The 26,316-nt window shown below is 39.1% G+C and overlaps 2 protein-coding genes across 5 annotated transcripts; one reads left to right on the top strand and one right to left on the bottom strand.

Annotated features, from left to right (window-relative positions):
• Positions 1 to 1,910: 1,910 nt before the first annotated feature.
• On the bottom strand, positions 1,911 to 15,721 carry rcan1b (regulator of calcineurin 1b). Its single transcript, XM_057331190.1, has 4 exons — positions 15,404 to 15,721; positions 5,299 to 5,472; positions 3,850 to 4,009; positions 1,911 to 3,631 (listed from the first exon to the last, which is right to left on the bottom strand). Exons 1-4 carry the CDS (start codon positions 15,503 to 15,505, stop codon positions 3,462 to 3,464), a joined length of 606 nt encoding a protein of 201 aa, XP_057187173.1. The 5' UTR covers positions 15,506 to 15,721; the 3' UTR covers positions 1,911 to 3,461.
• LOC130552703 (chloride intracellular channel protein 4) lies at positions 15,713 to 26,316 on the top strand. 4 transcript variants are annotated; one of them, XM_057331187.1, is made up of 7 exons: positions 15,713 to 15,825; positions 17,354 to 19,089; positions 22,982 to 23,091; positions 23,541 to 23,666; positions 23,753 to 23,859; positions 23,934 to 24,115; positions 24,723 to 26,316. In XM_057331187.1, exons 2-7 carry the CDS (start codon positions 17,368 to 17,370, stop codon positions 24,879 to 24,881), a joined length of 2,406 nt encoding a protein of 801 aa, XP_057187170.1. In that variant the 5' UTR covers positions 15,713 to 15,825; positions 17,354 to 17,367; the 3' UTR covers positions 24,882 to 26,316. The 4 variants fall into 4 exon arrangements, with proteins under 4 accessions (XP_057187170.1, XP_057187172.1, XP_057187169.1 ...); XM_057331189.1 differs by lacking the exon at positions 17,354 to 19,089 and having other exon boundaries at positions 15,718 to 15,825; XM_057331186.1 differs by lacking the exon at positions 15,713 to 15,825 and having other exon boundaries at positions 16,862 to 19,089.

The raw sequence follows: 26,316 nt of genomic DNA, 5'->3' as shown, positions 1-26,316 counted from the left end.
CGCAGCAGCTAGCATTGCGAAATAGCTTAGTGTGGTTGGTACCGTAGTGACACGCTGCCTCGCTTTATTGTATGGGTACGAATCCCGTGACAAATCGCTTTATTTATTTTTTCACCTCGCTTCAGCCGTTACGGGCGATCATACCAATAATTTGCAATCTTAACAAGAATGTCAAAATCATGTAACAAGAAAGTCTGTGTTTATTAGACATCTTAATATCAAGTCGTCTTGTGCTTTCAGAATCGACGAATCTGCTGAGGTCGTTCATGCACCTCTTTGGCAGAGGACCTGTAACCGGAACTTGGTCACCACCTTAGCACCCCCTGACTCGCACAGATTTTGAAGAATTTTGTCATTTATCTCACCGTCAATCTGTAATAAATCCTCAATAAATGCATCTAATCTGAATGACACATTTGATGCATGGTTATCGACTTCATTGGCTAAATGCTGTAACTCTCTAGCTAATTGTGCGCCCGCCATAGTTACTTAACGTTATACACGAAGCAAACGATCAGTGAGTGACGTGACGTTAGTCCAAAACAAGTCAAGAGTAATCGATCAAACGCTTCAATCTACGCTGAACCAATAGTAGGCAAGACCAACCCATCTAATTATCATACAAGACACAGAAAAGTAAGAATAAATACAAGAATAAATAAATAAAAGTGAAAATAAATACATGCGATAATAAATAAATATAAAAATAAATAAACGTATAAATAAATAAATGTAAAAATAAAAGGAAATGATAAATAAAATAATCTAAAAATAAATAATAATAATAATTAAAAATAATTAAAAATGGACACAAAAAATAATAAATCAATTTAAAAAATGAAAAGAAAAGTTAAAGCTAAGATCAATAATAGCTAAAACGAATTATTTTGTTTTATCAAACCATTCATTCCTGTATTTATTTTCATATTATTACATTTATTCGTTTATATATTTATACATTCATTTATTTATAATTTTTGCAGGTTTAGTCATCCATACACCAGCAGGTGGCTCCGTTCAATTGTTTATGAGATGAACTGTAAGCCACAGAAATATGACCATGGCAAGATGTCGACCTTTTGACCAAGATTTTCCTGATAAAACAAAGTCTGCAGTAAAACATATCCACCGTCTTAAAGGGATTGTTCACCCCAAAATGAAATTACTCATTTACTCATCCTCATGTCACTCCAAACCTGTCTGACTTTCTGCAGAACACAGAAGACGCTGGTAAGCAAACAACACTGAACTCCAATGACTTCCATTGACAAAACCACCAAAACATTTCTCCAAATATTTTCTTTTGTTTTCAGTGTTTTTAACAAATAACAACCGATCTGTGTGCAGCACTGTATGGTCATAAAACTAATAAGATCACAAGAACCTCATTTCCATAATACACAAATAAACTTGAGATTCACGTCTTGGGTCAAGATGGTTTTATTAAAGGTAGGTTAAGCTCTCCTCACACTCCTGCTAGCTGATTATTTCTTATTTTCTGATAGAAATCCTGAAATAGTCAAGATATGAGCTACATTCAAATACATCAAATATACACAGTACATTACCGTTGCTTGAAATTGCTGGATGACATGAGAACATCTAGAGTAATGCAAACATCTCCAGAGACAGTAGAGCACAACGGAGCGATTCTGGTAACACGATCATGAGCGCACGATGGCTGTGTTGAGGAGGTTACATTCCTCTGTACTTTGATTCATAACCTTCATCTAACTTGAGCTCTGGCATTAAGTGAGGATTTCTGCTCGTGCAATGTCATTTCATTTCAAATAAATATATTTGCCGACTTCTACACTACACTAACAAGTCAAAATCGAATCAAATATTGTATAATGATGTACTCAAGCATACCGTATATGCCGCAGCAAAAAACGAGAGCATTCCAAATGTTCATTTAATCATCATTTCTAGATGTATTGTGGCCAAACAAAATCAAACCTCGGGAGTGACAAAGTCATCCAACAGCAATGTGAAAGACTGACAGCACGACAAGTCACATGAAAACTGTGAGAAAAACAACAAAAAAAGAATACCTTTTGAACGTTTCCTTAATACATGTAGAAATATTACTGTCGTATTGTTTAAAAGTAAATATATACTTGTTTTCTTTGCAGTATTTGAGGCCTGAAAAATACAGAGCATATTATCTGTTATTTTCAACTGTTTCTCCAGTATATTTAATATTTATTTGACATTTGGGAGAACTACTGTTACTAATTAACAGAATGATTAATTAATATAATATAATTAATATAAATAGTAAATTAACAAAAACTGAAAATGGTCTTTTAATTTTTTCCACAGCTGCAATTTTATACAATAAATTCCCAATATATTCTATTTTATACTTAGTCTAGACTCTAGAGTGTAATCCAGAGCCGTTGAGAGAGAGCGTTGCGTCAACTCCATTGACTTCACAGCAATGGCGGTTCATGGAGCCTCTCAATAGTTCCCGGAAGTTACTAGTAACTCATGGAGCTGTGGCTAAACAGAACGTTGTGACAAACTTTTAACCCGTTTCAATAAAAAAATAACCAAATAAACCATTTAAAGAGAAAACATAACTTCCTGGAACTATCTGAATGCTCCATGAATCACGTGACACCTGAAAAATGTGAACTTCCGTTATCACGACTCTCTTTCAACGGCTCTGGACTAATCTACAGTTTCACGACTATTCAGTCTTATTGTAAAATGATTGACAGGATCAAATGGTCAGGCTCCTCCACAACCTCATGGTTGTGTCAATCGCAATGCTTCATGGGATAGCAGTTCTCTAGCTCATTACGCCCTTGATATCTGTCATATTTTTCAACACTTGGTGCTTAAGCAGTTTGATTTAGGTTGGGGTTAAATACTCTGAAGAATGAAACAAGAATTCTCTCAGGAAAAAATAAATGGGAAACACACTTCCACGAGTGCTGGACATGCGAGCGATCACCGTTGCGCTCTATATACAAAGACGAGTACTTCAGGATGTTGTCTGCTTACCACGTTATAAGGCTCTATTCTTAAAGTGCTTAATACTTAAAGGAGCTTGAGAAGTACTTCAGCGACAATGACTTTTTAAAAAGCTGGTAGGAACGCTACATGATAATGACGATGAACACACGTGGCCCCGACACAATACACACTCAACACTTCAGACACAATGTTCAGCTTTCTGTGCTACACAAAAACTCCTCCGGATGTGATCGCTATTACACAGTCGCGATGTCAAGCAAATAATGACATTCTTAAGACGAGAGAAACTTGCCAAGTCCCTGATTCCATCAGCGATGGACGATAAAAAATGAACTTGAGATTATGAGAATGGTCAACTCTCTCGCCAACTAGGAAGAGGCTGGCGCTCAACACCCTCTGGTGGTCAGGATGACAAACTGCAGGTTCCTGGTCTTTCCATGTTGGTCAGGCAAATGAAATCACCCAGAACGGCTCTCTCACTGGTTTACTGAAGGGACGTAGTCCGGACGACGGGTCTGGATGATTTTGGGGCGAGCGCGTTTGCTGCCCTCCGTCTCCTCTTCGCCCTCCGAGCTGTCGTCTTCACACACGTGTACGATCACACTGGGCGTGTTGGTGGTTCCCGTGTGGAGCTCGTATTGCTCACCTAAAATACATTTTGACAAATTTTTCTTTAGCAATAAATATATCATATTTATCATATTTAAACACAATGTGCTACCGTGAATGTAAAACTGAGAACCCTAAAAAAATGAAAGCACCTGTTCTTCCAGCCTCACCAGTAGAGCGTGCTGGTATCAAATGATGATAAACATGATCATATTTATTGGAGTAAAAAAAGACGTGATGCTGAGTATTTTATACCTGGTCCAAGTTTAGTCACGGCACGCAGCAGGTCGTAGTTGATGAACGGCGTGGCATCCTGCGACTGCTCCCAGCCTACAGGGGGCGACGCAGGGGGAGAGATGAGGAACTGCTTGTCTGGTTTAGGAGGCTCTAGGCGAGAGCTGCCGATGTGTATCGACTGTACAGAGACGTCAGAAAGACAAAGAGAGAAAAAGACCAACTTTTACCCAATGATGTCATTTGTGTGGTGTTTCAAATACAACACAACGTAAGGCATCTTTACACCCTCTAGTGTATTTTTCTATTGTTGTGAGTAATAAAATGTCATGAGTCTCTTTAAGTTTTCTCATTGTAATAAAACACAAAGCATATGACTCTACCCCCTAGCTCAATCAAGACCCCTAAAAATCAATACAAACCTGCCCAAAACACTATAGAAACTTTAATGGATTTAATGGTTATAATAGGATTTGTATTGGTTTTAAAGGAAACTATAATAGTCCCTGCTGAAAAAAAATAGAACCCCAACAGAAACCATTACAGAAATTCTAATGGTTTACAATAAAATTCCATTATGAACCATTAGCTTTTTCCATTAAAACCATTACAAAATGCCTTTTTGTAGTGTGTTTTGGGCATTATTCCAATAGGATTTAACATCCCACCAGTAGAATCCATCACATACCAGTAGAACCATTACAGTTTCCATTAAAACCAATACAAATCCCTATAAAACCATTCAAACCATTACAACGTCGTTAATGGTTTCTATGGTTTTTTTCAGCAGGGATGTGGCAGATTCTATTGGTGGAATGTTAAACCCTACTGGAATAATGCCCAAAACACTAAAAAAAGCATTTTTTGTAATGGCTTTAATGGAAAAAGCTAATGGTGTGTAATGGTATTTTAATGATCACCATTAGAATCCTGCTCACAAAAACAATAGAAACCATTAAAGAAATTATAATGGTTTTAGTGGGTTTAAAGGGATTTGTCACATACCAGTAGAACCATTACAGTTTCCATTAAAACCAATACAAATCCCTATAAAACCATTACAACTTCCTTAATGGTTTCTATGTTTTTTTTCAGCAGGGAACTCTTAAATTCGTTACATTTTGTGTTGTGTTTTAAGCATGGTTTCTATTGTTTTCAATCAAGTACAGGTGGAACTATCTCTGTTGGGTCAAACATTACTATTAGTTGCTCATATTTAGGGTTTTGTGATTTGAACAATGTCATGACCTAAGTATTAAACTTTGATGTGTAGCTCCATTTATGCTACAGACACAAACGATATGTGAGTGAAATTATATTCTAAGCTTTTTTTATAAGCGATCATCCTTACAATTGTTGCCTACAGTGGGAAAACAGTGATTGAGGGACTCTGAATAATAAAAGAATCATTTAATTCCACACCCTAACTGTACCACGGTCTCTTCACAATGCTTTTCTGTAAGTTTTTACCTGAGCGAAATACAGCCGCATCTCTTTTCCATTGAAGTCGCTCTTGTGGAGTTTGACTCGGGCTTCGGCTGCAGCGAGAACATCTGTGAAGTTGATCCGAACCCGTCTGAAGCTTTTGAAGAACTGGAACGATGCGCCTGGATCGAATTCACGAAATAAAGCTTCAAACTGCTCCTACAGATGAAAAACACAGACGCCATAAATAAACTGTGGTGAACCAGTGCAAGTGATCATCTTGTTGTTAGATGATGAGCGACATAAATTTGAAACCGCACTGTAAATGGAACGTCACTCAACAGACCACACGCAAAATATAAGAATGCAAGATTCACACAAAAGCAGATTGGACTTCCAATCATTTTCTCAAAACCAAACGGGTCATCTCGTACTATTAGATGTACTTTCTAAAAATAAGAGAATCCACAGATGAATGCGAGTAGGTCTTTCATCACTTAAAGTGCATAATTTCCAAACCTGTATGATTTTCTTTCTTCTGCAGAACGTCGCTAACCAAACAACATTGACTTCCATTGTATGGACACAAAACCACGGAGACATTTCTCAGAATATCTTCTTTTGTGTTCCACAGCATTTTTATTTTGGGGTGAACTATTCCCTTAAGCATTGTCTCTATAACCATGAACCTCACCTGGACGTCCGGTCGACTGAAAGCGTCATGGTCCACAAGCGTGGCCACTAGACAGACACTGTTGCACATAGTTGTTTTAAGATGCATACTTCAGTTTGAGAGCAAGCCTCCTCCACAAAAAGGACACATGTCCAAACATTCAGAAAGTCATACACAGAGCCGGATGTCTCCCGTGCACTGATACTGAACTTCTCTCCAGCAAAGAGACTCCATACAATCCCAACAGAGAGGAGCGTCTCGTCTTCTAGCGTGCGTTCAGCTGTGCTGCCAGGTCAGAGTTGATCTCCTGCTGTTTATAGCCCAGCCCATGCCTCCGAGCACCTCCTCCCTCCCCTACACACCGCTAGAGATGACCACAGGAGTGTCTTCACCTCTCCAACGCCCTCTCTCTTTGTCATTGACTAATCCACCTGAGGACATCACCCGGTTGTGTCCGACATTCTCCAGTGGAACCTTTGCTTCTGTCCCTTCAGCATGTTTCCACCAGGGCTCTGTCCATTCTGATGGCCCTCACGTTTTGATTTTTAATGTAACTTTGTCAATTCTAAACTCGTTTCTTTTCTGACAAACAAGAACTGAACTACAGCTGGTATCAATTCTCAATGACCAAAACTAGAACACTTCATGGGTTTCGATGATGGTCTGCGAGTGCTAATGTAAAGGTGTTGTGCGGTTGCTAAGGTGTTGAGCGTGGTATTCATTCATTACTATGCAGTTGCTAGGGGTTCTTGATGGTTGCTAGTAGGGCTGTGCCATATAAAAGAAAAATGCGATATGCCATAGCATGCTAAATAATGTGATACTCGATGACAATATTTCCTTTCTAAAATCCATTTAAATAGTTTTAAAACGTATTGAATGTGATATACACTCACCTAAAGGATTATTAGGAACACCTGTTCAATTTCTCATTAATGCAATTATCTAATCAACCAATCACATGGCAGTTGCTTCAATGCATTTAGGGGTGTGGTCCTGGTCAAGACAATCTCCTGAACTCCAAACTGAATGTCAGAATGGGAAAGAAAGGTGATTTAAGCAATTTTGAGCGTGGCATGGTTGTTGGTGCCAGACGGACCGGTCTGAGTATTTCACAATCTGCTCAGTTACTGGGATTTTCACGCACAACCATTTCTAGGGTTTACAAAGAATGGTGTGAAAAGGGAAAAACATCCAGTATGCGGCAGTCCTGTGGGCGAAAATGCCTTGTTGATGCTAGAGGTCAGAGGAGAATGGGCCGACTGATTCAAGCTGATAGAAGAGCAACTTTGACTGAAATAACCACTCGTTACAACCGAGGTATGCAGCAAAGCATTTGTGAAGCCACAACACGCACAACCTTGAGGCAGATGGGCTACAACAGCAGAAGACCCCACCGGGTACCACTCATCTCCACTACAAATAGGAAAAAGAGGCTACAATTTGCACGAGCTCACCAAAATTGGACAGTTGAAGACTGGAAAAATGTTGCCTGGTCTGATGAGTCTCGATTTCTGTTGAGACATTCAAATGGTAGAGTCAGAATTTGGCGTAAACAGAATGAGAACATGGATCCATCATGCCTTGTTACCACTGTGCAGGCTGGTGGTGGTGGTGTAATGGTGTGGGGGATGTTTTCTTGGCACACTTTAGGCCCCTTAGTGCCAATTGGGCATCGTTTAAATGCCACGGCCTACCTGAGCATTGTTTCTGACCATGTCCATCCCTTTATGACCACCATGTACCCATCCTCTAATGGCTACTTCCAGCAGGATAATGCACCATGTCACAAAGCTCGAATCATTTCAAATTGGTTTCTTGAACATGACAATGAGTTCACTGTACTAGAATGGCCCCCACAGTCACCAGATCTCAACCCGATAGAACATCTTTGGGATGTGGTGGAACGGGAGCTTCGTGCCCTGGATGTGCATCCCACAAATCTCCATCAACTGCAAGATGCTATCCTATCAATATGGGCCAACATTTCTAAAGAATGCTTTCAGCACCTTGTTGAATCAATGCCACGTAGAATTAAGGCAGTTCTGAAGGCGAAAGGGGGTCAAACACCGTATTAGTATGGTGTTCCTAATAATCCTTTAGGTGAGTGTACATAAACTTGATAAATAATGCATTGTTCCATAGAATATGTTCAAGTTTGTAAAATATAGATTTAACAACTGAAAGTTATATAACCAACATAGATATTTGACATTATTTCTGATTATTGATCATCTTCCACACAAGTCTCTGCTATCTGCATCCACCTAAAACTTGAAGACTATAGACCACTTCACAAGATGTAAACACTGGTCCAGAAGCCCTTCCGCTTTCAGTTTTATTTATTTATTTAAATCTCACATATATAATTGCAACTTAAAGATATTCGTTGAACATTTTGATTGGGTTAAAAATGTTCTGTTAGTTGCATTTTGTTCAACCATTGTGTACGTGTGGTGTTAAAAGACTGAAAGGAGAAGTTCTTTTCTTTTGGATCAGCGTTGTTTACGTCATTCAAAGTGACGTAATAATTCAGTTATTGAAAAATATTGTGATATGCGCATTTGCGATATTTCGATATATTGTGCGTCCCTAGTTGCTAGGTGGTTTTAAACAGGGTTATGGTATTAGTGGGGAGGTTGTGATACGCTTCATGAGAAAAATTCCTACTCTGGACACAAGACTCTAAAAGTAGTAAATACTACTAATAGTGCACTAAATATCTACCATGGTTAGAAAGCATTCATTTCAGCAGCCGTAGTCACACATTCACCAATGCTGTGGCAAACCTGTGCTGTTCTGTGTTTCTGTGTCGTGGGTAAGACCTTCATTACAGAGACAGAACTCTGAGAAAAGCAAAATCAGACATTTGGACCGTTGAGAGGATGCTCGCTTATCTTTCACATACAAATGGCTTAAAAAACTAAGCAATTAACATGTTTCCATCTACCTGTTATGTGCATTTTTATGCAAAAAAAACCTGTATGGAGACGCCAAGGTGTGCATCATACATTATTCTGTCAATTGCGCCGGAGATATGCACATCAACTAAGATGGAAACACATTTACCGGATAAATGTCTCAATGCGCATCAAACCAGTCATGTGACTGAGCGCTTTTCCACCATCGCGCCGAATCGTTCTAAGCACAGTCTGAAACAATTAGTTATGTTTCCATGTGAGCCTGGTTCGACACGACACGATAACAAACGGTCCTATAACCGTGCTGAATCGTGCTAATGAATGCGCGCAGAGCCGTTACAGCTCAGTCTCTTGTGTTACCGAGGCAGTGCGTGACGCCTTTGTGTTTACATTCGAAACATATCCGTTATCAGCCCTGCGGTGGAAAATGAAACCATTTACGTACCGGCTGGCATGGATTGGCACGGAGTGGAACATTTAAAGGGGTGATATGACACGGCTAAAATGAATATTATGGTTTGTTTTAGATGTGATGTAATGTGTCTACAGGATTTAAGGTATTTTCCACACACCGTGCATGTTTGTATCTCCTCTTTGCTCCGCCTCTCTGAAACGCGCGGATGTTTAACAAAGCTCATGGCTCTGAAAAGCGAGGTGTGCTGTGATTGGCCGGTTCACCAGTGCGTAGTGATTGGTGGAATACTGCAAGCGTGTGAGGGAAATGTGACGCCTCTGACCATATTTGGAACATTAGGTTCCTCTTCAGTTGTACTGACAGGTACGCCCACCTTACTTGCGTCTACATTTGGGCGGTCTCAGTCAAATCAGACCACCAACTGACGTAGATTTGTGGGGGTGTGGCTACACGAGGCGTTTCAGACAGGTCTGGGTGAGCATTCGCTTTTACATAGAATGACTCTTTTGTTCCCACACTTTCATTTCTGCAATTTTACACGTCTAATACATGCATGAGCGACTTATAACACACCAAAGACACAGAAAAACACGTGTTCGCGCCATATGACCCCTTTAAGCAACAAGAACGATTCGGCGCAATGGTGGAAAAGTGCTCTTTGTCTCAACACATCATGTGACAAGAAAAATGAGAGTAAGGGGTATGTTAGAACGATGAGGTCTGAACTTTTTTAAATGTTTATTTAAAAAAATGACATATCAACCATGGCCTTCCCAAACCTCGTATGTCCAAATTCAGCACTTTCATTTCATCTTTAATACTTACGAAAAATACAACCCATTGATTCCATTTCTATTTTTCTTAGTGATGTTTTGTGATGATTTTTTTTCCCCGACTCACCGAATGGAAACCGTTGACTTCATCTGCAAATGTTTGATGCGACAATTCCCTTTTTTAATTTGCAACTTTGAATGGAAACAAAGCTAATGTCTCATTAAAAAATGCAGAAAGGTTTGTGTGAGGTCTTATGCCATGAGCTCATTGTGAAAACCATTACGGCAGTGAATGTAGAAACGTGTTGGTGTGTATGTGTGTTCGTGGGTTAGACAGTTCTCCCAGTTTACAAAACCCACACTTCTCAAGCGTGCACGTGCATGGAGGTGTGTTCATGGGAAGAGAACAGCGCATCTCTGCCGCTGTGACAGAATGGAAACATGGAAATATGAAACTGAATGAAGGTGATGGAAAAAATGCAAAGGGAGGCAGAACTAGATGCTGTTCTGCAAAGTGTGGAAGTGAGACAGCAGCTGTCGCTTACGCACGGCACATTTAAGCCCCTCGCAGCCATCTATACTATTATTACCTTCAAGTTGAAGAACTGCTCTTCGAACTTCCACAGCTTTTATTAGAAGGAATTTCAAGCATGTTGTGTAGTCTACGTTTAAATGAGCAGATCAAGTTTTCTTCATAGACAGCTACCTAAACAGACATATAAATATCTGATAACAGGAACGCTAAACCGACACGATGAAACCACTGTCTGGCCATTCAAAGTGTGTTATGAATACAAGACTAACCATAACATAAAGCTCAAATGACAATTTTTTACTAATCAAATCAGTTCACACACATATTTGAGAGAATCCACATCAACCGTACAGCATGACCGTGTAAACTTCAGAGACTTAAAGTAGCATTCAATGTTGCAAAAATCCAATCGGACAGTCTTCTGGAAAAGACCTTTTTGTGTTTATCATGTAGTAAGCCTGACTGACTTTTTCCATTACTCTTATGAGATGGCTTCAAATTCAACACCTAATCCTTCTTTCCACTAAAAATAGGACAAGTAACATTACATAATAAACCTAATTTTAACAACTGCTGCGATGAAAGTCACGCACGATGGAGAAAAACCAACTTCGTTTCAGTGGTGTCAAGAGATGATTGGCCGTTGATCTTGTCATTGGAAAAACACAAAGCATTGAGACTTTCTTTTCTTTTCCATCTGTACGGTTCCAATACGCATGTCCCACAGTATCGATACCAAATCTATGCTGCTTGTTCTCGCTCTCTCTCTTTTTTCCGACGGTGAGTTGACACACACATGGCACGTGAACGCAGTGAGCCCCGCCTCCTCTTACAGACTTCACTCCTCACGGCTCGAGCTGGAGGCAAAACAAGCGGAAAACTGGCTAAAAGTATTTGGAGCTTAGTCTTTCATGACACTGAATGGGAGAAAGCTTTTATGATATCTAGGAAGTATTGTGTCACCAATAAGATACGTGAAGTTTCATTTAAAATGATTCACTGTATTTACCCAGTAAGCCAGATTGTTAAAAGATTTTAAAAAGACATTAATATAACCTGTGCTTTTTGTAATATGGATGATGAAACTATTTTGCATCTTTTTTTTTGACTGCTTTTGTACCAAGTTATTTTGGTTTGACTTTAAGTTATTTTTTAGGGAGATTTCTGGCATTGACATTGTTTTGAATGCTAAAACTATTTTGTTTTTGTATGACAAACCTTTAGATAAAAAAATCCTTTTTGCTTAATCTATTTATTATTTTAGGCAAGTTTCATATTCACAAATGTCGATGGTCAAAAAAGACACCAAACTTTACACATTTTAAATTTGAGCTCTGTCAATATTTTGAAACGTTGAAGGGTGTAAGGAACACTAAAGCTAAGAGACCGGTGGACTATTGTAAAGCCTTGAATTTCAATTTTCCATAGACCTTTTATTATTATTTATTTATGTTGTATGTAAACAATGTTGTTTGTTAGTCTGAATACCCCTTTGTATATAGTTTTCATTCTCTTTTTCTCTTTTATGCTATGTTGTTGCTGTTATTGTTATTTTTTGCATTTGTCTCATGTATCTGTTGTTGTTAATTAAGCATCAATAAAAAAAATAAAAACGGGAAAACTGGAGGTGGCCAATACAAACCAGCACAGATTGGGCTACATAAGGAGTTTAAAATATCATCTTGTTGTGTTGTTTAGTGCCACAATCGACAGAATACAGTCTCCAATTTGATATTTTAACACATAAGTTACCTGCTGCCACTGTCAAACAAAAACACGGACGACAACTGTAGTTAAACACAATAAAACTAGCGGACTGAACCGAAACGATCATCAAACATGCTCGCGTTTCACTTCATAACACTGAAGATTATAAAGCGACTGTCTTTTGTAGGTGTGGATTATGATTTGGGTATGTGTCTAAAAATATCTCACGTATGCCCATATCAGAAACTGGGGAACAATGTTATTTTTCACGTAAGTTAGCGTTAGCTTTTGAACTCATAGGGTCACTCAAAGCGTCATTCGGAAATCGGTTACCCCGCCTTTAAATGTTAATACGTAATCAGATTTTTTCTAGTCATTGTCAAAAAGCAAGCAAACAAAACGTGCTACCTAGCATTAGAAATGCGGTCAGTGGGATCCTTCTGCCTCCAGCTAAGCTCCGCCCACAGAAACGCGTCACAATGTTTACTAACAGTATAGGCGTCTATTGTGCTGAATGTTAAATGGCCAGTGCAGAGTCTCAGTAACACATCTGGCGCTTGGTGCACGCGTCCCATGTAGGGCTGTGACGGTGGCCGTGACAACCGCACCACCGCGGTGGTAGTGCACGTCACTCTGACAAATATAGGTGTAATAAATATGAGCGTTGCGATAACGATTGCTAGTTGTAGCCTTTCAGTTGTGGATGGTTTTATTTAAAAGATTTTACATTAACAGAAATTATTGGCATACGTTTCCGTTGGTGCGTTCGAGCGCGGCCCTGCACGGCAAAACCCAGGTTATTCTGCGGGTTCTGCAATGGATCTTGTTGTGAAATGAACAGATACGTAAAATCAAAACTGGCTACTATGACCCGCTTGCTTAGTGTTGGAGCGCGCGCAGGTTTTGCCGCGGTGGCGGAGAGACATCTCTTAATTTGCGCTCCTGTGCACATCTTCTGAACGCGCATTTAGTGCAGCTGTACACATTTTAATCTGGACAATGTCAACAAGTAAATTTCACACCAACGAGTCGGAAAAAGTAAAGTTTTTATGGCAATCTGTATAGGAAAGCCAATGTAGGTTTAAACAGTTTGTTTCAAATGGAATTGTTAAGGACTGTAAGGGTTAATACGCCACTGACTGAAGTTACTGCAACAAGAGCTTTTTTATTTAGTATTTAGCTTTCTTATATCATTTAAGTTTTCATTATTTACTGATGTTTATTTAAATGTTTTATATGCTGTAGTGTGCCGTTTCACTGATGGATTTGCGCGTTAAACATTGACGGATGTTTCATCCTCATTTATTTCAGATATCATATTTCAATTTCAAGTATTTAACAATTTCAAGTATTTAAATAAGGTCTATATTTCTCTTCCACTCGTCATGTGGTTGCTACACGCAAATATAATAATATAAATATTATATATATAAATATTATATATTTCTCAACCACCGCGGTCGATTTGTCTATTACCACCGCGGTGGTAAAAAACTGCCACCGTCACAGCCCTAGTCCCATGTTCACCATAGCGCTCTATGTACAGTATGTGCCCTGATCAATCATTTCATCCACTCGTTTCATTCGCCCTGGTTAAACGTTATGCTAGAAAGATGGCCAGTACAGAGTCTCCGCAACAGTTCTCATGTTTAATGCACGCGGGTATGTCTTCATGTGCGCTCATCAATGAGTATATGCGAATAAAAGCCAAATTAAAATGTGTTAATCATATAAATGTATTAACTAACATGAACGAACAAAAATGAGTAACACATCTGTTTACGTATTTATTGATCATTTTAAATGTTAGTTAAAAATACAACCATTTATGTAAGTTCTGGTCCATTAATATTGACAAATACAACTTTGATTTTAAATAGAAAATGTATTAGTAAAATTAACATCAGATTAACAACTAGTAAATAATGTAAAAATATACCTCATTGTCTATTCTTGTTCAAATGAACTTTTAATAAAAAAGTAGGGCCTTAATGTTATGGCAGTTTTTTCCCGTGGTACTGAACATTTTTTTAGGTATTGAATCGAAGTTAGAAATTCCAGTATCGTGACAACACTAGACTGTATGATTAATAAGTCACTGTATGTAAAGAATTAACTCAACGTTCTTATAGTTAGGCATACCGGGGCCTGTGAGCAACATCACACATGAGCCATAGCAAGCCATAGTAACTGCAGAGCATCATGGTAAAAAACCTTAGCAACCACACAAAACATTAATTAAGTGCCATTAAATAACATTAATACATACCAAAAAAAGACATTTCTCATTGTTAGTGTTAGCTAATGCATGTTTACAACCTCAATGTAAAGTGTTTGAATCTGACTATGACTCATAGTGCAACACAGCCTGTTTTTAAAGTGATAGTTCACCCCCAAAATTTGATCAATTCTGTCATCATTTACTCAACCTCTTGCCATTTCAAACCTGCACGATATTCTTCATTCTGCAGAACACAAAATAAGATATTTTGAAGAAAGTTTAATAACTGCACAGCGCTGGCACACATGTACTTCTAATGTATGCACACAAAAGCAATGCAAGTGAATGGGTGCCAGTTAACAACATTCTTTGAAATATCCTCTTTTGTGTTCCGCGGAAGAAAGCAAGTCAGACAGGTGTGAAATGACAGGAGGAGGAGTAAACGTTATAGACCCGACACCAAAATCAATTCATCATAGCTTGCAGAGATTTGGTTTGCTATGTGTATGTGAAACTAAAAGAATCCTCCTTTTACTATAATAAAACAACGGTTAGTTTTGTAAAGGATGGTCCATGTGGCAATGCACTTAGGAAATGGCACCACCAAGAAAAACACTATGTAAGGCATGACCCCCATGTGAACAACAGAACAACACGGTAGCATGCGCGCACACAAAACCCAAACATGGTAGTACCGTAGTCAATGTTCAAAACACATAGTGCCAACGCGCATGTCTATAAAAGCCACAGTGCATTTTCCTAAGCGCAATGCTGAAGTCGAACAATCCTGCCTCCAGTAGATCGACCAAAACACTTAAGCTCTTCATGAAAGCAGCATTTAGCTCTCGTCCTGTTTGGCTACGCTGGTGCACACGGATCCGAGTGCGCGCACGGTGCACGCCTACCTTTAAGTGGTGCTCGTTGAAAACGTCCTCTGCCACCTTACATGCGATGAGCGCGTTGGGCTGGTCGCTCAGCTGGACCTCAGACGCCTCCGACTGCTGCATGGCAACAGATGTGTTGGCGGCCGTCGGCGCTCTTGATGTCAAACGTGGCGGCGCTTTGATCTCAGACGCGGTGGCGCTTTGATGGCACACGTCACCGCGCTCAGCTCATGGCGGAAACCCTACAGCCAACACACACAATGCCACTCATACCCAGTCGACACCAGCGCACGTGAAATGTGCCGCATTGTGCTGCGTGATGTATTCCTGAAATGAAGATGATGACGTCTGCACTTGCGACACTACACTGGGGGTCGAAACGGCTGATGTGACGTCATGATTTCCGCCTACGCACACGCGCTCTGTGCGGAGCATTGGTCGATGTTAGTGATTATGATTTATATTGATGTACAATGTTTAAAATGTATTCACAACGAGTCATTAACAGTTTTGTGTGCGTGTGCGCGTATGCGTTTTAAAACTGTAATGTTTAAGTTTATGGTTAGAAAGTGGTCGCTGAGCGCCCTCTTCTGTCAGATTTGATGCAGTGCAGTCATAGACGTGGACGCCGCATATGGGTCTTTTTCCCGTCGCAGCGTCGCCATATTGGACCGGGCAAGCCGCCCTATTAACACGTGCGAGTGAACGGGAGCAATTTGGAGATTTCTGGAGAAAACTGGGCCCCGTATAAACAGCAAGTGAAAACCGTTTAACCCTGTTCGCTAAATATATTAAATGCACATGAACTTATATTACATTAAGGCGGCGCCACAGTGTTTACTATCAGTTATGACAAGAACTAATTTTCCGTTTTACTATAGAGATTTTACGTTCAAACGAAATTTTGATGTACTCCACCTAAGTCATTGAAATCAGCTGAGTAATGCAAAATAGGTTTTAGTCTCGTTCACTTATACGTGTTAAAGGTTAGTTTTGCCCTGTCCAATATGGCGGCGCCATAGCGCTAATGCTGTGTCTGTGTATGAGAGCTACGTGCAGAGCTCATGCACTCTTTGAATTACAATGACCTCGAATAAGATCTGGACATTAGAGCCACAATTAAAGACGTGTTTCATTTGCATTTAGATAAAACATCAGAGCAAATCACATTTTTAAAAGAAAGATGCAAGAAATTTGGACACTTTCTGTATGTGAGAATTTGTGGAACATGCACGTGAACCTGAGGAAAAGTGACTTCATAAAGTGGTAAATGTTCTAGGTAAGTTATCAGCATGTGCAGGTGCCCTTTGATATATTTATTTTTTATTTAATACGTGTGCAAATATCCGTTTGAGACTATTTATAATATTTTCTATTGACATGCATGATTTGTAAATTTGTGTATATGTTGACGAGACAATTATTAGCTTTGAAGAAAACAGCAAAGAATTGAGCTTTGCAGAATATAGACTACCTTTTGGCATAAAGACATAAGTAAAAAAACAGTAAAAAAAGTATAAAACAACAAATAAGAAAAATTGATGTAAAAACAGTAATAAAACACATACATTTTTTAAATGTCACAAGAACTTGATTTTACACCACTAACTATAAATCAAACAAGTAAGTGACTTGAAATACGTGCCCTGCATTATAAACCGACCATCTTGAGCTGACCAGGCTCCCGTCGAAGGGGATTTGAGAGGGCAGGCGAGTCTTGTGGGGATCAGAAACTGAAATGTACCATAATCCTCAGAAGGAAAGAAGGAGGGAGAGATAGTCCTAGGTAGCTCTGTGCACCAAAGGGACTGAACCACCAGGAGCTTCAGTGAGCTGGTTATACAGAGAGACCTTGCTGTATAGTCCCTGAACTCTAAACGTCTCAGACGTGTTGTGTTATGGCTAAGACCAAGAGTGATTCGAGTGTCAACATGGAGATTACGAACGGCTCTGTTGTCCACTGTCCCGTAGGCTCGTGTTTGGAGATGGAAGATCGGAGGACTGCCGAGGAAGAGGAGGAGGTTGAACTAGCTGAGGAGGTGGATGAGAACATTCATATTGTGAGTGAGGATGGTGCGGGAGACAACGTAATGACCTCAAATGCCCATCAAGCGGAGCAGGAAAATGATCTGATGGATGACACACAGGAGGAAACAAAACCTGGGCCAGAAAGAGAGGTTACCCAAAACGAATTGACGAGAGAGATAAAAGCAGAGGCAGAAGTGGACGAGGACAGAATTACAGAACCAGCAGTGCCTGAACTAGAAATGGAAGTTGAATCATCAACAACAGCAGAATCCCAACCTCTCGAAGAAGAAGAGCTTGTGGAAGCTTTTAAAGAAGTGATGGAGGATCAACCCGAGCATGTGTTGGAGGATGAAAAGACAGCGGAGAGCATCCATGTGCAGACCGTGAGCGCAGGACCGGTGGTACGAGAGGTCACTTTCAACTTCATTTCGGATGAACAAGAATTTGCAAATTCAGTGTTTAGTGATGATGAAACACAACAGATTGAAACTGAGACAATAGAGGAACGTAAAGAAGTGGAGGGTGTCAATGAAGTGAGTTCACATGAAGCTGAAGAACCGCCTGCGGTGAGCAACAATGATGAAGGTGAGTTGGTCGAAGAAGAACCCATTCCAGTTGACAAAGAGCGTTGGATGGTTTCCACTATTGAAGAAGAATCAAAAGAGGATCTGCAGCGCTTCAGTGAGGATACAGAAGAAATGCAATGTGAAGGAATGGCTATGAATGTAGAGGCAATACACAACGATGACTTGGGGACCCAGAACGATGACGGAAGTGAGATTGATTTTATTACAGCAGTGGAACCGCCTGAAGTTCTCACTGATCAGATTGGTGGGAACGAAGGCCAGAAGCTTCAGAATTCAGATCATTTGGCATCCGAAAAGGCAGTTGTTGCTGTGACTCTAGAAGAACATGGAATTCTAGAGCAGGTGGCTGAGAACATTTCAATGATGGGCGAAGTTGAGACCGACCAACATAGAGATGAAAACTGTGATACCCAGTCAGCTCCTGAAGAGACAATAAAAGACAAAGAAGCTGATGAAGAGGACACTGAACGAATTCATCATGTGATAGAACCAAAAGAAGAGGTGGAGATTATAGAAGAGTCACCTGTAGAAGAGGGAGGGAGTGAAAAACCAGAACACCCACAGGAAACCAGAACCGCAGATGCACCTGAGGATGTAGTGGAGGGGGTGTGGGGAGAACCAGAACAGCCAGACGGTGTTAACAACGACAAAAAGGAGGTTGTTGAAGAAGCGAATTTTGCAACGGAACAACCCAAGCATGTCAACGAAGAAGTGTCGACATCTACAGAGGAGGGGGCGAGACAAGGAAAGGAAGAGCCAAGAGGTTTTATCCAAGATCAACCCAAGAAGAAAGCGAGAGAGGGGGGTCGCAAGGTGACAATACCTGCCTGGTTAAAGGCCAGCGAGATCTTAGATGTCCAGGAGCCACCGAGACCCCTCAGCGGTCATCGGAGAGACACCAGTGGTCAAACTGAAGGTGAGGCCAAAGGTCAAGAGGTCACCGTGGAGAATGGGGTATCTGGGATATCACCCTCTCTAGTTCAACAAGAAGAGGAAAAGATGGTGATAAAGACGAGGACGACTGCTCAACAGATGGATGAAGATGTCTGCGATGCTGATCCCGATGATCTGAAAGTGTCCCTCTATGTGAAGGTACAACAAAACTTTGCAACATGCTGTGAATAGCAACAAAGTGCTTCAACTTTAGTTTCTATTTCAATGGTACTACTAGTTCCCTTGTTAGTATTGTTAGTCAGATTCCAAGTATGTCTCGGGTGATAACGGAAGTAGTGTTTGGGCCCTGCTGGTTGGTTTCTCATTTGTTGTTCTTTTTCTGTGTAGAGACACACAGATGCTGCACTGGCCGCTGAATCATATGTCCATGGCACTGCCATATTGGGGAGACAAATTTGTCTGTGTGTGATTATTAGTGTAGACTGTTTTCCCTGGTTTGTGACATCATTTGTTTGACATTTTTAGTCCTTCAGATTTTCAGTGTGAATTGTGGAGTTTTTTTTAGGGATGCAAGTTATAACAAAGTTATTGAAATATCATAAATGTGCATATTGCAATGGTTTGCATTAACCGAATGACTTAAAACTAATGTATAGTGAGAGTTTCGGGTTGAATCAGATAAAAATGAAATGGAGAGAGTGTTGTGTTCTTTTTCTAGAATGTTGCCTTGCCAACTCATTTTCATTGGAAATTGCTAAAGGCCAGTCGCATTGTTGCTAAAAGTTGCCAAATGATGTTGTGATGTTGTTACGTCATGATGTCAAATGGGTCATCACGTAGAAAATTGTCATTTAAAAAAAACATTATTAAATACAATAGTAGTTATTTACATTAATTATTTGAACAGTAAAATAAAATATTCTTTATTCATGTTTTTATTCATCAATCTATCTCATTTCAGAAAAGCAACCATTATCAAATGAACATTTATTTGTGAGGCGTTATTATTGCTGGGATTTCTTTGAAAAGTAATAATTGCTTTTTTGAAAAACAGACAGCCTTGATGTGACTTCTGGAGGACACAACCTTCAAAATGAGACACAGCTCGTGTATGTTGTGACTGATTGTGTAATATTGAGGGGAAATGCATGTTTTTGTTTGAGTTATCAAATGGTGAAAAGAGTTTCTTGCTAGGTGCTTTTATAGATTAAACAAGTCTGAAAAATGCTGAATCTATAGCAACAAAAGTGCAAATTTGGCATCAATGAAAGTAAAACGTACTGTATTTTGGTCGTATCATTTTTCAAGGTTTTTTTTAAAACGTATTGATTGAAATCATTAAATAGATTTGACAAACTTCACTTACAGTATATGCAGTTATCACATCAGTTTTTCCTACAATATCATTAATTTGTGTGAAGATGGCAATTGATATGATCTTTTGAATGGAAATGTATAAAGACATTAAAGACATTCTGTACAAAAAGCACTGTTCATGTACAGCTGTTCAGTTACATGTTTAATGTGAACGTTACAGTAAGAATAGTTTCTTAGCTTTGTGAGGTTTCTCTAAATTCTCAAAGACATTCAGTACAAAGTGCACCGAGCCAAATTCTTGTTTCATGAAGGCGCTGAGCAGCAGGACATTAAGACGGCTTAAATCCCACACGTATGTTTCTCTAGAGCCACACTCATAAAAACAAAGAGGCCCGTTGTGTGCGCTGCAATGGCTAAAATATCAAAAAAGAGGAACACCCACAACCCCGCTGTATGTTCAACTCGCAAACAAATCACATGTGTGTCGTAAACACGTGTTGGATCACTGCACGCCTGCTCACCCGTGTGTCTGTAGATGTGTAACGGGTTAATCTCCCAATATTCCTCTAAACTCTAATCAGATTAAGATGTTTGCTGGTCAGGGCCTGTTGTGAGAAGGATCTGAGATTCAAGCGTGGCCAGGGGGTCAGTTTTGTGTCCAGTTATAAAGCTTGCCCGTGCAATTGGACTCCACAATGCTGGGGTGTTCTGGGTTGCCATGACGTTGCTACATGATTGTTAAAGTGTTCTTAGTGGTTGTTAGCATGCAGGGATGTGTTTATGAAAAAGGTCCCGTGAATGAAATTTAGCGGCATCTAGTGGTGAGATTGTGAATTGCAACCAACGGCTCACTCCACCCCTCCCTCTCCCCGTCGAAGCACAAAGATGTCGTCACGTTTTCACTTCTTTGCTGAAGCAGATCATGTATTTAAGAAACACGTTCTGGAGAGCAGTTTGTGCGTTTAGGGCTTCTGTAGAAACAACATGATGAATTCTGTGTAAGGGGACCAGCGGTGTATGTAGACAGAAATAACTCATTCTAAGATAATAAACACATGACGCTTCCTGATGTAAGGTCTTTATACACATAGTTATGTTTATTATATTGCTTTTCTGTCAGTATTCAGTTTTCTTCTTTGTTTAGTGCGCTGGTCTCTGATTTGCTTGAATGCCCTCATTGGCCCCCAGTTCTGTAACACATAGAATGCATTTGTTGCTTATCTTCAGGTGAGCAGACCTCACATAATCATTCTCACCACCTCCAGACTCCAGAAATATAGCAACAGTAATAAATCTATTCAACCAAATACATACCATTACAAGACGAACAAACCAGTTTGACGTCACATGCTGGTGCTGCTTATCACACGTGTGTGTATACATATGGATGTGAGTGACAGTAAACATAGTAAACCCTTGTAATGTTGGCCTTCTGATTAAGAGAAAGCTTGTGTTTATATAGGACGACACAGGATCTGTTTTGATCACATTTAAAGGTACAGTAATTTGGCAAGATGATACACAATGAATTCAACAATATTGAAATGTGTGTCAGCCAATCAGAATCAAGCACCAAGCGGCACCGAGTTCCAGCCTGTAATAATGTACGGCACAGTAGAAGTTGATCACAACAGGCAGGTATTCCCATCATCTTAAAGGACTTTCTTACAGATCCTCATTCTCCTCAACTCTTTCATAACACACGTCTCATGAACAACCTCTCTGTTGCTGTGAGCTATAACAAACATCTCAGTGTTTCCTCCTGCGTTCCCCACCCCGACTCCCACACAACATGAAACAGTCAAAGTCGCTTATTGTTTTGGATGTAAAACACAGAGAATCGCGCAGAAACATTCTAGTTCCGTTAGCGTGTACTATTGTTTTTAGATGAAAATGTAGAAAGGGTTTTGTGTCTTTACTTATAAACTTCACAATGGCTTGGTTTGATGTAGCAGCTAAAAAATTGGGATTTCCAACCATTGAACTGTTTGTGAAGGTAAGACGATAGAGCATGTAGTAGTTATTTCTATTCATTTGTGTTATATAAATTATGTAAAGAAATTGTGAACAAAGTTAACTAAACACAAAGTGCTAAAGCTTTTTTTCTCTTTAGATAAATTTGGCATTTTACAATGAAATGTTTTAATACGAGCTATGACTATTTAAAAACTAAGGATGTAAAGTTGTAAATAATGGTTTGTCTAAACAGTGACAAGGATCTCAGCCAACAAGAAATACAATTGTGCCGATGTTTAAACTCGGTGGTTTAGTACCTCAGATTTTGAGCCAATAAATTGAAAGTAAAAACAATTCAATGTATATTTCTTGTTAACAATGCCACCTTGCCACAGAAATTGTGTTCAGAAAAATTCCTGTAATGTGCCCACATGTGTTTGTTCTGTTTATATAGCGGGACAGATTACTTCACAATAAAACATAAAAGTAAACATAATCTCATGGCAATTTGTATGTTTAGCATGATCCACTCTGACGCCACTAACGGTTTGGTTAAGTTGGGGTTTTCACATCAAAAACAACTTCACACAAATGATGTTCCTTAGTTTTCTGTCTCTAGTGTTTGTACTAACTTTTACTGTAAAGCTACTTTGCAACGATGTAAATTGTGAAAAGCGCTATAGAAATGATTCGAAGTTGATTTCATTATTTGAGCACTTTGCTTGTTTGAAGTCATTTATTGTTTACTATAGATGTCCGTGAGATTCTGTAGTTTAAGATGAAGGAATGATGGTCTGATGTTGTGTTTCTCTCACAGGCCGGCAGTGATGGTGAGAGCATTGGAAACTGTCCTTTTTCTCAAAGAATCTTCATGATCCTCTGGCTGAAGGGAGTTATATTCAACGTCACCACTGTGGACCTTAAAAGGTGGAGCATGACAATCATCTATATGGCCATTAAAAAAAACATGAAATAACATGAACGTTGTGACTAAAGAAATCAGAAATAAATCATACAAAAATTGATCATCGAGTGTAGTCAGTTGTTGATTTTTCAAATGAGGTCACAGCGGTTCTTATTCAAAAAACTTTATTTAAAAAATATATATATACTGTATATACATTAAAGGAAACATTTTGTTTTGTTATGAAAGATGTTGATATGTTGGCACAATAAAAGCATTTTTCTACAGAAATAATTTGAAATGTTTAGGCATACGCCATCCGATCAAAAGCTTTGTGAGATGATTAGAAACAGAAGTGTAGCCAAACATGTTGCATAAATATAAAGGCATGTCCAGTAATATCTTGTAAATCATTTTGACTGAATTTTGGATTTTGACATGCATATGTTCTTTGTGGATGTGTGTGTCACAGAAAACCAGCAGACCTCCAGGATCTCGCCCCGGGCACACACCCGCCGTTCCTGACCTTCAATGGAGAGGTGCTTGTGGACGTCAACAAGATTGAAGAGTTTCTTGAGGACAGACTGGCTCCACCACAGTACTTACATTCACTTATATTTACTTTCTTTACTGTCTCATTTACCTTCTTTCTTACTTACTTACTTTTTATGTGTTTCTTGTTAGATATCCAAAGTTGGCAGCAAAGCATCCAGAATCAAACACAGCAGGAATAGATATATTTGCCAAATTTTCTGCCTACATCAAAAACCCTCGCAAGGAAGCTAATGAGGGTAGGTTTGATTATTTTAGTTGTATTTTATTTGGTTAAGACAGTTATATAAGTGTTTGTTTTCATGTGCTGAAGGTTTGGAGAAAGCTCTTGTGAAGTCACTGAAGAGACTAGATGAGTATTTACAGACTCCACTTCCAGATGAAATAGATGCCAACAGCACAGATGATCCCGGTGTATCTACACGCTCTTTTCTGGATAGACCGGATCTCACGCTGGCTGACTGCAACCTGCTTCCAAAACTGCACATCTTGAAGGTCTGCCCCGAGTTCACCACTTTCTACCATTTACTTATTTAAAGAAATACTTTAAATCATCCAAACGAATCCATTGGGTTAATACATGTCTTCATCAGTGAAGCAATAGGTTTGTTTTAATTTGAGATTTTAAGCCTGTTTAGCAAAATTATATGATGTCAAACATGTGGAATGACACGAGTCTCAGTAATTTTCGAGAACTTTTGGTTGGTGATAAATGACAAGATATCCTATGAAATAAAGAGAAATTGATTTAATTGATTGAATTTCTCATTCAGTGAAATTTCGCATGACTTTTGGTACAAAAGTAAACATGCAGGTCAATATCACAAATATTCCTTCAATTGATTGGTGACCTAGATATGTTGCACAATCTTCATTTTACATAAAAACTTCTTCATTGTGGACCCCTTGATATATAATATAATTAGGTCATTTATATATTTTTAGGGCATTTACGGTTATTGTTATTTTTTTACTATACTATTAAAGTAATTGAAATGTATTATATAAAATATTTTTAGGTTTTTATAGCCATTAATTTGATATTTTAGTTGTTACTCAAGTTAAAAATGCACATATAAGATTGATATCATCTGTTTTGTAGGTTGTGGCCAGGAAGTACAGAGGCTTTGAGATTCCAGCTGAGATGACCGGAGTCTGGCGATATTTAAATACAGCTTACCAGAGAGAAGAGTTCATGAACACCTGCCCCGCCGACCGAGAGATTGAGTTCGCTTACCTGGACGTGGCCAAAAAAATCTAATAGATCATAGATATGGTATTTCAGCCCTTAAAGATGAGTTTAAAAGCAAGTTTAAAGTGTTTACACAAGCCCACATTGTACATCTTATCATTTTTAAACATACTATAGAAAGTTTCTTTTTATTTAGATGTTACACTGTCACATTTGGGGACTGTCACAGTATGGGGACTAAATATCCCCACAAAGATGGCAATATCCAAAACCCTTGTCCTTGTGGGGACATTTTTTTGTCCCCATGAGGAAACAAGCTTATAAATCATACAGAATGAACTTTTGTGAAAATGTAAAAGAGCAGACAGTTGTGTGTGATTGTTAGGGTTAGGGGTAGGGAATATGATATACAGTTTGTACAGTATAAAAACCATTGTGTCGATGGAATGTCCCCATAAAACATGGAAACCCAACATGTGTCTGTGTGTGTGTGTTCATGTTTGTACATCCCGGTGGGGACCTAAACCTGAATACACACCAACACATGGGGGCTCGTGTCACCTTGGGGACCAAAATTGAGGTCCTCATGGGCAAAACAGCTAATAAATTGTACAGAACAATATTTTTTACAAATCTAAAAATGCAAAAAGTGTTCTATGATCTTTAGGTTTAGGGATAGGGTTAGGGGTAGGGGATAGAATATACAGTTTGTACAGTATAAAAACATTACGCCTATGGACTGTCCCCACGGGGATAGTCAACCAAAGCCTGTGCGTGTGTGTGTGTGTGTGTGTGTGTGCGTGTGTGCGTGTGTGCGTGCGTGTGCTGTGTGTGTGTGTGTGTGTGTGTGTGTGTGTGTGTGCGTGTGTGTGCGCGCGCTCACTGGTGGAGCTGCACTGGAGTTGTATTCATCATGAATTGATCCATTGGCTAATGTTTTCCTTTCATTAATGATGGCAGGACCAAAAAACCCAGTGACCCAGTAATGAAGTATTATAGCACTTTTGTTATCTTTTAACTCTTTAAATATCTAATCCGTCTTCATGAATTATATTAACATTCATAATGTTCACAATGGCCTTGACCAATGAGTTTATCTCATTCTAACAATTTAATCTGTTGATACTTTATACTAAATGTGTCTATTTTTATATGTATTCTGATTTCATAAACTAATTTGGATTCTTCTGTTCAGGCCATAATGTTTAATCTTTCATTTTGTATAAAAAGAAAAACGTTTATCTTATAGCATCACAAACTTAACTAGACTTTTCTTTATATCATCATGGCTTACATCAGGCTTGTTTTTGACAACGTACTGTATGACATTTCCAGTTAATTGCTGTGTAATTTAAAACTTACAGGGCAAAACATTTACATGTTCCTTTATAATTTGATTGAGCTTATTTGTGCACAGATGTTATTTAGGTACGTGTGTGTAACCTTGAATAATGCCTTACGAAGCTCTGATGCGAAGACTTTAATTAAACTAATCTGAAATCAA

Source organism: Triplophysa rosa, linkage group LG4 (assembly GCF_024868665.1).
Source record: "Triplophysa rosa linkage group LG4, Trosa_1v2, whole genome shotgun sequence".
Taxonomy (NCBI): domain Eukaryota; kingdom Metazoa; phylum Chordata; class Actinopteri; order Cypriniformes; family Nemacheilidae; genus Triplophysa; species Triplophysa rosa.
This window is presented reverse-complemented; position numbering and strand designations above follow the sequence as displayed.

Excerpts from the sequence above, each read along its gene's own strand:
- rcan1b (XM_057331190.1), bottom strand. The coding sequence starts at position 15,505 with ATGCAGCAGTCGGAGGCGTCTGAGGTCCAGCTGAGCGACCAGCCCAAC. Across the intron at positions 5,473-15,403 it reads TCAACGAGCACCACTTAAAG|GAGCAGTTTGAAGCTTTATT; the intron begins GTAGGCGTGCAC and ends TTTCATCTGTAG. Across the intron at positions 3,632-3,849 it reads CGTGACTAAACTTGGACCAG|GTGAGCAATACGAGCTCCAC; the intron begins GTATAAAATACT and ends AATGTATTTTAG.
- LOC130552703 (XM_057331186.1), top strand. The coding sequence starts at position 17,281 with ATGGCTAAGACCAAGAGTGATTCGAGTGTCAACATGGAGATTACGAAC. Across the intron at positions 23,860-23,933 it reads TCGCAAGGAAGCTAATGAGG|GTTTGGAGAAAGCTCTTGTG; the intron begins GTAGGTTTGATT and ends CATGTGCTGAAG. Across the intron at positions 24,116-24,722 it reads CAAAACTGCACATCTTGAAG|GTTGTGGCCAGGAAGTACAG; the intron begins GTCTGCCCCGAG and ends TCTGTTTTGTAG.